Raw genomic sequence first — 14,887 nt, forward strand, 5'->3', positions numbered from 1 at the left:
ACCATATTATTTGTGGAATTTCCTTTTTAACCTTTAAGGACAACACTTGCTAACTACTTATAAATAACAAGTGCAAAGTAGTAATGATAATGAGCCCAGAGGTGATGTTGCTACTAAAGTAGAAAAAACTGATACTCACTACAAGTGTAAGGAATATCCACCACTTATTAAACAATTCATTAAGGGAATACACTGTGGTCCTGCTCATCTGCTTGCTAAATTTTATCACAGAGCATATTTTGAACGAATAATAATTTGTAACTACCTTAGCAAAAAATATTTCTATTGTAAGGGAGAAATAGGAAAAAATTTAGACCATGTAAACACTCAAAATTAATTCTAAGGCTTGTCATTCCACAGAGGCCAAATTTTTTTAAAAGAAGAGCTTTACCTCCCTGGAAATGGAAGACATAAGGCCACATTCCAGAGTGGTTTTCCCCGTGTTCACTTTCATTTCAATCCACTGTATTTACCCAAGTACACCATAGGAGGGCAGCATTCTCCTGGTTAACTTAAACAAAACTGCTGATCGTATCAAAATCATTATCTGAATTAGCCCAAGACATCCCTAAATTATCACTTAGATCAGAAAGCTGTTGGAAAAGATAAAAGGAGCATGAAGGAAATCATCCTTTAAGACTCTGAGTTTCTACAAAAGGGAATCATTGAGTTAATCAAGCTACAAAATGAGAAGACAAAGTTAAAGGAAAGAAAAAATAATTCTCCAAAGTGGAGAAAATGGAAATATTTGTTACATTTGAAAGACTTTTACTAACTATGATAATCTGAACACAAGCTACTCAGTGAGAATCATATCTCATTCTTATTAGTAAGCAATAATTAATAAGCTATTCTGCAACAAAGACCACCTATGAAAGGCTCCCTTCAGTAATGATGTTCCCTTGAATGAACTCAAATCAGGCCTGTCTACTTAGCAAAACAGACAGCTTTAGTGTGGTTTCAATGTTGTAAGCAAAAGCATCAGCAGTTTTCACAAATTTTGGTATTCTAGAATTATATAAGCAGGTTTTGCTGTATTGAGAATATACTGGCTTTAGAACAAGTGATACTTAGACACAAGCCTGTGAATGGAAATTTCAGTGAAGCCTCAAAAATTCAAGGCTATAAATCATGATTTTATAATTTGGCTTAAATGTTATCTTTATAACATATAAGGAAAGAGGTTTGCTAAGCAAATCCATGGTCTAAGCAGTTAGCAAAAGTACATGCTGCAATTATTTGAGAATAATTGAATTTTCAAGTCTAACTCTAATTTTGACTTTTCTGCAAAATCTTTTTGCAGAAATATGACACATGCATTTCTAACTAGCTTCTCAGGTGACAGTCTGGTGCTAATAAACAGACTATTCTTTGATTATTTTAGAACACCCAGTACACGGTCTTTCTTGGGAGCAGATGATTAACATAACTGATCAGCTAACACATGGAGTTCACTAACTAGCATTTTGCCAACCTAGTGTGAGTAATATTATGTGACTTTAAAATGGCAAAAATATAACAAAAGTGATTCTCCCATTCATGTTATCTTTCTCTATCAGTCCAAGTTACTAACAATTAGCTATTGTAATGAACATTCTAATATTTCTGCTAGCAGTTCTTGCTTTTGATTAATAACATTATCAGAAAACTGTAAAGATGACTCCTTTCTCTGATATCTTCTTAATCATGGAAAATATTGTATTGCATGCTTTTCTCAATGTACCTATGGGATTGACAATATGCCCATGTGTTCTGACAATAAAGGCAATTATCTGAATGTATCCCATTTTGGAAAAGCAGACCTAAGTGCAAAACATGTAACTACCATCAAGTTCAGAACTTGAAGATCTTTCATTATATTAATAAGTCCCTTATTTTTAGATGTATCCAGATACCAAATATGAATGGCCACATACGTTCAAAAGTACTTGAGAAATCTCACTAATTGTGAGATTAATTGTGAGACTAATTGTGTCACTAATTTTTTAATACTGTATTTAAATAAGAAAAACATCTTGTCTTTTCTATTGGCATCATTCAGGGGGGAACAAAGCTTAATCCAGATGTTTCAATGAGAATGCACATTCCTCACTAAATCTCTCAGGCAACTGCTTTAGTTACTGTTACTAACACGATGCTCCGTCATCTCTTTGTATACATGTCTAATTTATCAGTTTCTTGTAGATTGTCAGCAGCCTGCTGCCTCCGTACCGCCACAGTGCTCACAACTAGCCGGGAGGCAAGACTGCCCAACTGTCAGGTAAATTTGGATGTCATTTCTCTTCTCACCCAGCTGCATGTCAGATCCATGGATCCCAAGCTCTCCTTTCTAACACCATAACTTCCTATCCATGATTATATTTGCTACATTGTATCTCAAATATGGGCTACGCTAACATACACTGGATACCTGAAGTCCACGTGTACCCGATGGAAATACAAGAGAGCTAGAGTTGATTTTACTGGCTGCCAGTGGGTAGACTAAGGGCTGCCTTCAGCTCCCTTGTGTGAGTAAATAGTTGAATTAGTCCAGTGGTTCATTACCTTGCCAAATATAAAACTTGGAATTGTTAGGATGCTTGCCCTACTTTTTCTTTTGCTTGTCTTCTGTCCTTAGAATATAGTTCTCAGGCAAAAAAAAAAAAAAAGCAAGAAGAATAGAAAGCATATCTCATGTCTGTGGCAAGATAACTTTATGAAAATGTTTCTCTTTTTTCTCCACCCACCATCCTCATTAAAACCGAATTTGAAAGCTGGAGAATAACTTATAATTGGCATTTAAAACGAATATTTGCAGTGATAGTGCCCTTTATGTGAGATTAACTGAAGAATTTTAGACAGCTTTACATACTCCCTGGACACTAAGTTGGAGAGTTTGCTGACGACTTCTGTTCCAATGAAAGCTTTACAAATCCATCATGAATTTACCTCTATGTGGCTGCACTCCCACTCAGCATCAGAGCGCCCCCCTCAGGACCTCACATTCTTGTGAAATACTTCATCTCCAGTTACTTGGCCTCTGATGGTGCCAAGTTTTTATAGTCTGGTGCTGCTTGTATAGTCTACTTATTGTTCTTTCCGGATTTTAATTTGTGCTTTGCTCTTCTACCAGGGCAAGGCTGGTTTTGAGCAGGGGCAGATCTAATTGTATTTCTACATATGTCAGAACTAGATATCAGTAGCTGGCTGCCCGTGGCCATGGGTTAGAGCCAGGAGGACTGGGGAGCCATAAGTGCTCCCCAGAAATACAGTGGCAGCCAAAGCCCCCATGTGACTTGGTCTCCAGGTGGTTGTCCAGCCAACTGTAGAAGTGAGATGGGGAGTTAGCAGGAAACAGTGCATGATTAAATAGGCCCCAAGCCAGTATCTCCTGATTGATGTCTAGTCTGCCAACAGGATTCCAGCAACAGGATTTTTACTTTAGAAATGTTCTTTGCTAACATATGAATGCCACTTTATTACAGCAGCCAACTGTAGAGTCACTTTAATTGTGTAAGTAATTGAATATAATTATAAATGTTCACACTCAACCTAGCGGGACTCTGTGTGTGGAGGGTTGAAGGGGTCTTAACCCGCAGTCCATTCTCCACCGGGCATCCCCACTGCTCCACCGATGTTCAGCACCTGTTGATTACAGGAATGAGTGAATGAGCTCTGGAGGCAGATAGTTTGAGTTTAAATCCTACCCCTACCACCTGCTAGTTGTGTAATTGTGGAAAGTTGCTTTTGCTGGCTCAGCTTCTGTGTGTGTCTGTTGTTGTTTTGTTTGTTTGTTTGTTTCCACTTATAAAGTAAGGAAGAGGATAGTTTTGAGGGATTCTGTGAGGCACAGGCCTGATGCACACCCAGTGTGCTCTCGATATCCATTACCACTACTAACCATTCTCAGTACCTAACTGTTCCTCAAGGCAAAGGCCTGTGGTCTCTTTCATAACTTCTCTAATTTGCTTGTGGAAAGTGTGAGGAAGCCCACGTCTTATTTATTTATTTATTTATTTATTTATTTATTTAATTTGTTTTAATTTACATCCAAGTTAGTTGGCATATAGTACAATAATGATTTCAGGAGTAGAATCCAGTGATTGATCTCCTACGTAGGAGAAGTCTACTTCTTTAAGTGTTTCAAATGGGTAAGGAATGGAAAGGCTAGTGGGGAAATTTTTTACATTGAATTTTATTTCACCTTCCTTTCTTTTTCTTAGGAACCAGTTTGACTAAATGGTTACCTGCCCCAGTTCCGTATCTTCTGAGTGTACAGAATTTAGGTTGTTTGCTACACCCCCACAGGGATTATTTCTTTTAAAGAAAAGCAACTTAATGAACTACAGATGTTTCCAGTTTCTACCCATGTGAATGCAGCATGGTCCAAGCTTACGCTGTCCCTTATTGTGGTCCTCACAGAGAAATGATAAAGTACATACAGACCTGAAAAGACTGTCCTTTTCAGAGTCACCGAGATTATGATCGTCTTCCTTCCCACCCACACCTGCTGCCAAATGGATTGAATTTGATGCCCTCATTGCTCTTTTCACTTCTTTCTGGCAAGAAAAGTTAACAGCCAACGTTTGAATTCTTACCATGTACCTGACATGTGTTCAGTTCTTTACAGTTTTTAATCATTACAACCCCCCGAAGGTAGGCACAGTTACCCCACCCATTTTTAAACCAGGACACTGAGGAGGAGGAGGAGGTCACATGACTTCTCTGGGGTCACCCATCCTGGAAGGATTTGAGCCCAACGAGTCTGGCACCCATGGTCCCACCACTACAGTACACACCAATGTGCTGCCAGGAGATGCTCACCGATTTTAATTCTGCTGTGATGAGCATAGAGAGCATTTAAATCACCCATGTTGACGCTTTATCCCTGCCTGGAAAAGGAATGTTCATTTCATAGAAACATGAGAAATGAAACACGCTAACAGTGTTGAGTAACCATACATCAGTGTTCTCTATCTCTGTTTCTCACAATGAAAATTATCTTATACTTCCTTCAGCTTACCTAGGTGTTCAAATAACTTTTTGGGCATATGGTTTTGAATACATGAGCATTTTCCTCCTATTTTTCATATGTGCTTTCTACAGACTGATTCCATTATAGAGCTAAGTTATTGCAATTGTTTATAGATGATAGATATTATAATATGGACAGAGTGCCCAAGGTGTTGCAGCGTTGGATGTAATATTTAAATATATGCAGATGTTTCTTATTTAGCACTTCTCCCCTTCTATCAAGTAGTTGCTTATTGGGACAAAAAAAAGAAACTTTCTGAAGAAATACCCATCTTTATATCTTAAAAATAGTTTCCTAAGCCAACTGTTTACAACGTGATCTACCTACAAAAAGTAGGTTCTTAAATGGTAAAGGTTGAATAACAGGTGGGTTCCTGAAGGTGTTTAGTCATCAGAACTGAATACGTTCTGTGCCTTAAATAATTAGAACTTCTCTAATATTTATATCTAAGAAACAATTTCTTAACCTGTAAGCCAATGTGTGATTGCATTTTTATGGAAATTTAAAATAGCCATAGTGTATTATAAAGAATTTATGGGGGTGCCTGGGTGGCTCAGTCGGTTGAGTGTCTGACTTCAGCTCAGGTCATGATCTCACTGTTTCTGAGTTTGAGCCCCACATCGTGCTCTGTGTTAAGAGCTCAGAGCCTGGGACCTGTTTCAGATTCTGTGTCTCCCTCTCTCTCTCTCTGTCTCTGTCTGCTCCTCCCCTACTCATGCTCTGTCTCTCTCTCTCTCTCTCTCTCAAATAAACATTAAAAAAATAATAAAAAAGAAATAAAGTATTTATGATCCCTCACTTTATGTAAAAAATCTGAAATAATGAACACATTTTGAAATCATCATGAATAGCATAGTGTCATGGTGTTGGGCCAAGCGGACCATAACTTGGAGTTAAGCTGTTGCTACACCCTTCAGCTGGTCAAGCAGAAATGCTTGTCTTCTTTGATGAAGAAGAGTATTTGAACGACATGGGGCCTTCAAACAGCCGTCTTGTGTAATGTGACTACCCCATGCTGCTTGCCACAACTTATGTTGAATAATATGTTTCGTTCCCCCCAGAAGAAACTTGTTCTTAATCATGCAGATTTAATAGAAAGAAGCCCTGTTAGGTCCGTGGGAGAGTCTGTCTGCTGCTGTGTTTCCTCCGCCATCTGACTCTGTGTGGAGGGTGGAGGAAGACTCTTGCCATGCGATATTTTTTTAGTGCTTGTGTTGAAGCTCCAGCTCTCCCAGGCTCACCTACCATATTTTAAAAATAGCTGGGAAAAATCATTGTTATCGCTTGTTGCTCTTACCAATACAGAAGAGCACCTCTCCTCTGAAATTAAACTCATAGCAGTTCAAAGAGTTTGGGAGGTAAAGATGACCTCAAGCAGATCGGTATTTTACATAATTATAATTTTGTATTAAAATTCAAGAGATATACTTGAAGGATAATCTCAGTACCAAAGGTAAAAAGTATTTTTTTTTAACGTTTATTTATTTTTGAGCGAGAGAGAGAGAACAAGAACAGGGGAGGGGCAGAGAGAGAGGGACACGCAGTATCTGAAGCAGGCTCCAGGCTCCCACCTGTCAGCACAGAGCCGGAAGCGGACCTCAGACTCACCGACCGTGAGGTCATGACCTGAGCCAAAGTCAGATGCTTAACTGATTGAGCCACCCAGCTGCCCCAAGATAAAAAGTATTTTTAATGGCAATTTTTAATGAATTCAATGATAATATTAGCTTTAAAAACTATGATTAAATAAATACTAATACTCATAATCATGGTAAGCCATGAATAGTTTTCTCAAATATTACTCCTGACAGAAATGAATTCTGTGGTACTGAATTTCATAATATATGAGGGAAAAAGCAGAGTGTTAGAAAAATGCCCATCTTTTTCTATTAAAAAAAAATCCCCATAGTGTGTGTTCCCCCCCCATTAGTTACCTTTGAAAAGGTCTGAACTCCAATGTGTTTTATAGTTTTACCGTAGAAAATTCAGTGATTTCACTCCCTTATCCTGCAAGATTATTCATCAAAACATTGATGAGCCTGGACATTTATGTGTTCATTTAAACTGGAGGCTCTCCGAAGTGGTTGTTTGGAAGTCTGTATTATATGCTCATCGAATAGGAAGTTTTAAAACTGTCCCGTCTGATTTACACCACTAAGCTAAAGCAAGCAGTGGCAACCTTTAGAGCAAATTAGGCTTCAATAGACAAAGGACTTATCCTATGGAATCTGGATCTACCAGAGAACTGAAGAGTTCTCTAAAGGCATGGTCCAGCATTGTCTGCACTCCCCTGGAGCTTGTTAGAAATAAAGATTCTCAGGTCCCCCCTCAGAGCTATCAAATCAGAATCGGCATTTTACCAAGATCCCAGGTGATTGGTGTGCACATTAAAGTTTAAAAAGAACCGATTTGAAGAAATCTTGCAACTAACCCAAAGACCTGAGGGAAACGAGACTGTGTGCAGAAATTAAAGAGCAACATTGGGGGAAGAGTTATATATGTCCTTTCCCTACCACATTTTCCTTTTTCTTTTTAATCCTTTCTTTCTCTCTTTCTTTCTTTCTTTCTCTCTCTCTCTCTCTCTCTGTCTCTTTCTTTCTTTCTGTACACTGTTCTGAAAAACTCCAGTCGTCTTAGCATGCTTTAGATTTAAACCGTTTATTGTGCAGAGTTTCTGTTTCTGTTTTAAAATTTTCTGTGAAGAGATTGTGTCTCTTTAACCCTTACAAGTGTGCCTGGCCCCCTGTACGTGTGTTTCTTGCTGACACGCCTGTTTCTCATTTTCAGTCCTGACATAGCTCTCCCTGACGAGCAGCCACATTCCAGCCCGCAGTGCGCCCCTCTCCACTGTCTCTCCAAGCCTCCTTACCCCTAGTCTCCATCTCCCACGGACGAATATCTGAGGTGAATGCTTTGTAACCACACACAGGATACTGCCCAAGATCCCGCGGGTGTTTTCTTCTCGGGTGTGAGAGGTAGGATTGGATTCGTGTTCGTCATTTTGGAAGATGAAAGAAAGTTAAGAAGAATAACACAAAGCACAGACTCCAGTATGATGAAACATTTGATGATTTCTCTAAGTCACAGACAAACCTCTACAATCAAATGGCTATGGTTAATTAAAAGCAAGAAATAAAAGGAAACAGGAACCGTGTATCTCAGATGGCTGGCTTTACCTCGATAGCATAAGAAAGACCTAAGACAATGTAAAATACATAGATTGTAAAATCATCTTTCCTTGTACTTCTAATTCAGCTATAGAAGTCGATTCCCATATTTTTTGTCATCAATATTTATTTTATACTTTATTTGCCACATGACTTATGTCTATAAAAATCATTTCTGTGAGAGGTGAACTTAATTCATTTATTTTTAAATACACATAATTTGCTCAATTAAGTATGAGTTTTAATTTAGTTTGAAATCTGGAATTGACCAGACCATGGTCATATTTCTTGCACAAAATAATAAATGAGGTGCATTGGAATGTTAACAATAACTGTATTTTGCTGCTACACTGATATTGTTTATGTGCTTATTTACATTAACTGCTGGTGGTGTTTTTTTTTTTTTAACTAGAATTCTTTACTTGATTTTATTAAGTAAATCTAAGAAAGACTATGTTATGATTCACTGACTTACTCAACTTTTGACAGCATCTTTAATTTTTTAAAACTGCAGACAAGTAGATCACTGGTGCTGCTCTCTTGTGTGTGTGTATGTGTGTGTGATAATGTTAAGGAAGCTATATAACGTTAAGGGGGAAAAAAGCGTGTTCATTTAAAGACCAGATTTTTTTTTTTTTTACTTTCCCAAATTCAGGGTCCCTAATCATGAGTCTTTCCTGCAAAAAAGGTATCAAACTGGGAAACAATATACTACATAGATGTAAGTTAGCCTTTGATTAATTAATTTACCCAGAAAGTGTTCAAATTTTGATTAAAAGTGTATGTTTTGTTGTTGTTAGGTTTTTTTCACAATGAATCTTCCTTGCCAAAAAACAATAAATAAACCTTAGCTCATTGTCTACTTTTGACAAACACTCAGGTGCCTACAATCATTATATTATATTGAGATAATACATGTTCCTAGTTCATTTACAGATTCTGCTGGGTAACTTTTATGACTTGATTTAAGGCAGTGGATTTTCATAGCAAAATTTCTTTTGCACATAATCTGACGAACAAGGAAAACAGCTAATTGAGCTGAAAGGTCTAACACTCTTGGGCTCCTTAAGTACCAAGTGCTGCCCACACAATCGCTCCTAGCCCTGATTCCTTGTCTAGTCAGGTAGCCTTAACTTATTTAAAACCATAACGGTTTGACCTTTTCATGTAACTGTATCTGTAACTTCTCTTCAAAACAAAAACAATCCTCACTGTTAACACAAAAGATAGTTAACAATGCAGGGCTCTAGCAGTGGAGATCTAGTTGTGGAGATCTCAGCTTCATGGGTGGGGGTAGGGAGCACATTCATGGATGGTCTATCAAAGATGGCAGCCAGTCGGTAAATCATAAAGCACAGTGCAGGAGCTCTCGTCAGTTGTACGCACACCTATTAAGTAGTGGTCACTATTACCAAAGCAACCAAGAGGTTTTGAGTTCCTTATGTGAGTGCTATTTTCAACAGTGTCATTTATTATGCAGCTTGGAGTAACTGGAAATCTTCACCAAAGATTCAGGTTAAAGTAACAGAAACAAGAAACAAAACAAACCTTCATAAAGTCCTGATCGTGGCAGCCAAATGTTCTGCTCATTCCTACCTGCATTGCCTTGCTGTTCTTAATCATTTCCTTCATTTTGTTAATGTTTTATCTGCTTGGTACCAGTATTAGTGAGACGGTGTGGATTTCGTTGGAGTTCAATTCAAAGAAACTATCCCATACCCCCTGCTACTTTTTCTTTCTCTGTTTCTTCTTTTTATTTCTCTTTCGAGCATTATGTTTTCAGACCTGAGAAGTGGCATGGCTGCTAAGTTGACTTTTAATAAAAACTGTTTGTGCCTGAGGGAAAATACGCCTTTTTAAAAAGTACCTCAGAACATCTTCCTCTATTGCCTCATCAACTTTGTTGGTGGTACAGGGATTCAGCAGTAAGTATTGTCTGTGTGGAATACAGGGCAGTACTGCCTATTGACAGTGCAGTATTGCTTTCGTGCCCCTTTACTCTGTAGTTATGACCTGGTGAAAAGCCAAGGTATAGACAACACATTTATTTCTTTCAATACAAATTTATCATAAAGTCTATTATATGCTGGTTTTATTTCACTTCTTTATCCTAATAGAGTGGGAAATGCTTGTTTTGAAGTATCAATTCTATAAAGTTGTTAATTTTAGCAAACTTTGCCAAGAAGATATAGAAACGTGGAAATAAATTTCTAATTTTCAGCACAAACTTAGATAATAGTCCCTAACCGGTAAGAGAGAATTCCATGTATTTACACTGTGGCATCATTTAGTATAGTTTAAACCGAGCCATATCTATATTTATTTATAGGCATTTAAAAATTAAATATGTGTAGCATTGATAAAAATCAGTACCTTTAAAAAAATCAGAATTCAAAAAGAAATTGAAAAATTGAAGAATCAGTGAAAATCAGAAAGAACAAACCTCAGTGAGACTGACTGAAGACAGACTTGGCGAATGAAAACCAACTACAGAAATACAATAATATTGGTTAATCATTGGAAACACAGTGGGCAAAGACGAAAGGTAACCGGCAAGAGCGGTTAGCAAAGGAACTAGTAGTTTTTTACAAGTAAGCACAATTACTATACTAAAAAGAAGTCATTATGCAGAGATGCTTTCCTACTGAGGCTTTTTCTTAGCCAAAAAATAAAATTAAGTTTAAAGGAGCAATAAATTGCCTTTGGCCTGAGTGCACAGGAGTATACAGGACCCTTGGATTTATCTTTCCAGTCAACTTGTATTTCATCAGATCCCTCTCATACATACAATTCTGCTTCAATGAGAGGAATCTGAAGAACTTTGAGAAAACGAAAAGGTATTAAATAATTAAGAAAAGACCTATTTAGAAAAATGATACTTTTATTTAGCTTAAGGAAAAGGAGGTACAATAGTGATCCTCAAGCCGAGAAAATGTAACAAACGAGAAGTACCGGTTATAGATATCATTATTAAGACTGGAATAAGAAAAACTAAGTCTTTAGTGTGAAGGATTTATATTACCTCTATGAAAGAGATTTTTAACGGTGGAAAATAAATCAGTGGAACTGATAATCATAAGGAATTTTTGTTTTTCAAAAATTAAATACTATTGGTTTTCTAGTAAGGATTGATAGGTGGCAAGGTATTTTATGATAACATATTATAATTCTGGGATTCCATAATCCTATGCTTCTTTAGAACTTGAAAATACTCTGAAGTAATGCTGGTTAATCATAAAATATTTTATCCCTTGAAAATAGGATAACAATCTTAATTTTTCCAAGATCTCTGATAAAAAACAAGATCATTGGTATTACTTTTTCTTCCAGCTATATTTCATAATATCTTTAAAGTTGCCCAGAATGTAGTAATTTTAGTATAAAAAGCCTCAATTGTCAGAGTCTAAAAAACAAATGTCCTCAGGAATACTTCAGAAATAGAAAGTATGCAATCCCTTGGGGGCCAGATGCCTCTCAAATTTTATCTTTTCTTAAAAGAATCTTCAATCTCCGTATTTCCTCTTTCTAATGCTTTGGAAAATATTCCTGTACAGATAGTCCTTCTGTTTCCAACAACCATGAAACATTGGTCATATCAACCAACCGGGAATGTGGATGGTATTAAATAAAATCCTCTACAATTCTCAAGTGGAAATTACAAAATATGAAAAGGAAGAAATGGGATATATTTTCTACTAGGATAAGAATGACAAATTTTAATGAGTAATTATTGTAATCAATCAGCCAAAAGACATAATCTGTCTTTCAGAAAGACATATCAAGGGAAAGTAATCGATTTCCAGTAAGGAACTATGTTGATCCAGCCCAAGGATGCCAAAGGCATTGATATTGTAGATCTAAAGGAGGACTTAGATTCAAAAGGAACTCTTAGGATAAAGTTCACAATTAAAAAAAATTGTCCTCCAGACTTTTTGTTTGTTTTTAAGCCAGAATGATTTAAAATAATCCTTGTATTTAAGATTGCAAAAAATTTAGAAGAATATGTTTTCAAATAAAGGGAACATAATTCTTGACAAAGCTGTTGAACTGGAGTTGTGATAAATGGCATGATCAGTGCTGCTATTGACAAGGAATTTTTACCTTGAAATCAATTTCTATGGACATAGAAGACCAGTCTAGCTCCCGAGTGACCTTTTCCACTGTCTGTAATTATGTCCCCAGATGAGTTGCATCTGTAAGTAAATTCATCTTTACTTAAACGCCAAGTTAACTGCCATAGTCCCTGATGTGTTGCATTTGTAGCCTGATCCAATTACGTTGACATCAGAAGGATTTTGTCTAGACATCTCTTTCATCCTTCTTACTCAAAGTATAACTGAAAAAGATATTTAGTATTAAGGTGTGTTCCCCAATCGATTTTTCCAGAAATAATGTTCTACTTACGAAGAAGAGGAGTAATTAACTGCCTTTACTTTAAGGGTGTGAGTACATAAAAGTATGCGTGTAAAATGTTTGCATGAGATATTTCACATCATGTAAGCTTTCCCATATTCATAATATGAACACTATAGAAGTCTTATTTCTCTTGTGATCTTCTCTCCATTAGGAATGTAAGGAGATTATTACCTGTATCTGGTCTCCTTTCCATATTGAAATGCATGGCTCTAATCCTCAGTGTATTTTTATCCCTTTCCTCTGGAGTTATTTAAAATTTGTCCTATTTAAACTGACGCCTGAATAAACTACCGAGCCAGATTATTTCTGTGATTGGAGTTTAAGTGCTATAGAACATTGGTCAAGAACACATCTTTATTTTAACTTTTCTTTCTTTCAGAATTATTCTCTGATCGTTATGGTTCTCTAATAAAAACACTGAGAAGTAAATCGAATGTTTTTAGTATAGCTGTATGCTTTTCTTTCTAAAAAGTCATTTAAAAACAAAGATCAGAGAACTATAAAGAGAAATGTCATCATTTTGTTGACAAATCATTATTCAATAATAACAAATATCCAGAATGAGTCATTTTGTTGTTTAGGTTTATAGATTTGATTATGTACCAAATCTTAGAGGAAATAAATGATTTTACCATTATTGCCACAAAATTTTTAAGCTCAATGGTTTGACTGTTAAGAGTCAATTAAACAATTCTTTGAAAATCTTTTATGATATTTTTATAATCTACTCAGTGTTTTTATTTGCATGATTATGCATATATGATGAACCATATATGATTCTGAATTGTATTTCTTTCCAGTATTAACATTTGTGTAATGTGTGGCCCCCCTGATTTGTACACTATATAATTGTTGTTGTAAAGATTCTGCTGTTCCTACATTTAATTGCAATTTTGTTATTATACCTTTTGGGATTAAATGATGTGAAGTGTTTCCACCTAATGATAATACCATATGAAAACATGACTAAAAGACTGATCTAAGAAACTCTTTTGTTGCTAATTATTTTTTAAAATCCAAATTTCAAAGGACACTTGTTCTCCAAGACATATACATTTATTTTAAATTCAGAAAAATTCTTATGAATTTATTATTGCTTGTTCTTTAAAATTTTTTTATTATAGACAATCCTCAGTGAATGTTTCGTGGGAGAATCCATATATGATATGTTCTTGTATTTGTGTAATCTGATCATGCACTCAATGGTTGGAAAAGGAACTCCAATGCTAAGAAAATAACCAAAAGCCAATATATCAATTCTTATATCTTGGTTTATGTTACCAACTGAATATGGTGTAATGCATAACTCTTTCCAGTAAATAAACTGGTTATCTTTTCATTTCATCTATGCTACCTTTTTATCAGTTTGAGCGATTTTTCTGTATGTCATTTTGATTTGTACTTACCAAAAAAGAAGAAAGTATAGGAGTTTCTATGTGATTTATATATTTATTCAAAGAGCACTTATTTGAACTGAAAACTAAATGCTTCCCTTTGACATTTCTACACACTCCTATTAAGTAATGTGTATCAAATTTGCCCATTTTCTCCATTTATCATCTCTCGTACCTGTAATCTTTTCTAAAAGGGTATTTTGGCAGGAGGATACACTTAGCTGAATTAGATTAGGATGTACCAACATGAAGAAAGTGTTCAAAAAAAAAAAAAAGGAAACATTACTTTAATGAAAGAAGAATGAAGAAGTTTGTATGCTTTATTTTGGAATACAATCCTTCTTTGTTCTCTTTCATGTGAAGGAAGAGCAGAGTCCCAAAACTTGGAGGAAGGTTAGTTTGCTAGCTCCTTCTTCAACTATGTGTTGTAGCAAATCAGCTGCTTTGGGAGTTACCTGCTTTGACGTGATTGTATTTCAGGAAGTGGGAGAGAGGGAGAACCAGGCAGAATATGGACTTACGTGAGGCTTTGATGAGTTGAAACCTCTAATGCAATCCTCACCATAACTGATCAGATTAATGGGCACTGCAACAATCCTAGCTGAAGGTGCCTGCTTAGTTGTTGTATGAACACAACACTAGATATAATAGTGTAAACTTTCCCCCAAGTCTCTCCTTTTCCTCTTCTGAAAGCTATTGCTTTTCCTGGAGGTTGGATCTAGAGGTCTATTTGATCCATGATCTTCTCTTAAACAATGAAGCTAATAGTTGCATTCAAAAGCTAAAAACTGGATCAGCCTCCAGGAGCACCAAGTAAGTTTCTTCTTATCCCTGCATTTTGCAGGTGACTTGAACAGCACTGCATCCCCGCTGGGCGTAAGAAAGAATCCAGAATT

At 36.3% G+C, this 14,887-nt stretch overlaps 1 protein-coding gene across 3 annotated transcripts in view; it reads left to right on the forward strand.

Moving 5' to 3' along the window:
• The window catches only part of BICD1 (BICD cargo adaptor 1), a 246,770-nt gene extending 238,881 nt beyond the window's left edge, over window positions 1-7,889 (forward strand). For 2 of the 3 annotated variants that reach the window (XM_047066739.1, XM_047066740.1), the window contains 2 exons: window positions 2,185-2,260; window positions 7,802-7,889. In XM_047066739.1, the coding sequence (XP_046922695.1) occupies window positions 2,185-2,260; window positions 7,802-7,889 (164 nt within the window). Of the gene's footprint in view, window positions 1-2,174; window positions 2,261-7,801 lie in introns of all 3 variants that reach the window. The other variant, XM_047066741.1, reaches the window with a different exon arrangement.
• Window positions 7,890-14,887: the final 6,998 nt, after the last annotated feature.

Source organism: Lynx rufus, unplaced genomic scaffold, assembly GCF_022079265.1.
Source record: "Lynx rufus isolate CCGP_SWC_20201006 ecotype Redwood Valley unplaced genomic scaffold, mLynRuf1.p SCAF_7, whole genome shotgun sequence".
Lineage (NCBI taxonomy): Eukaryota > Metazoa > Chordata > Mammalia > Carnivora > Felidae > Lynx > Lynx rufus.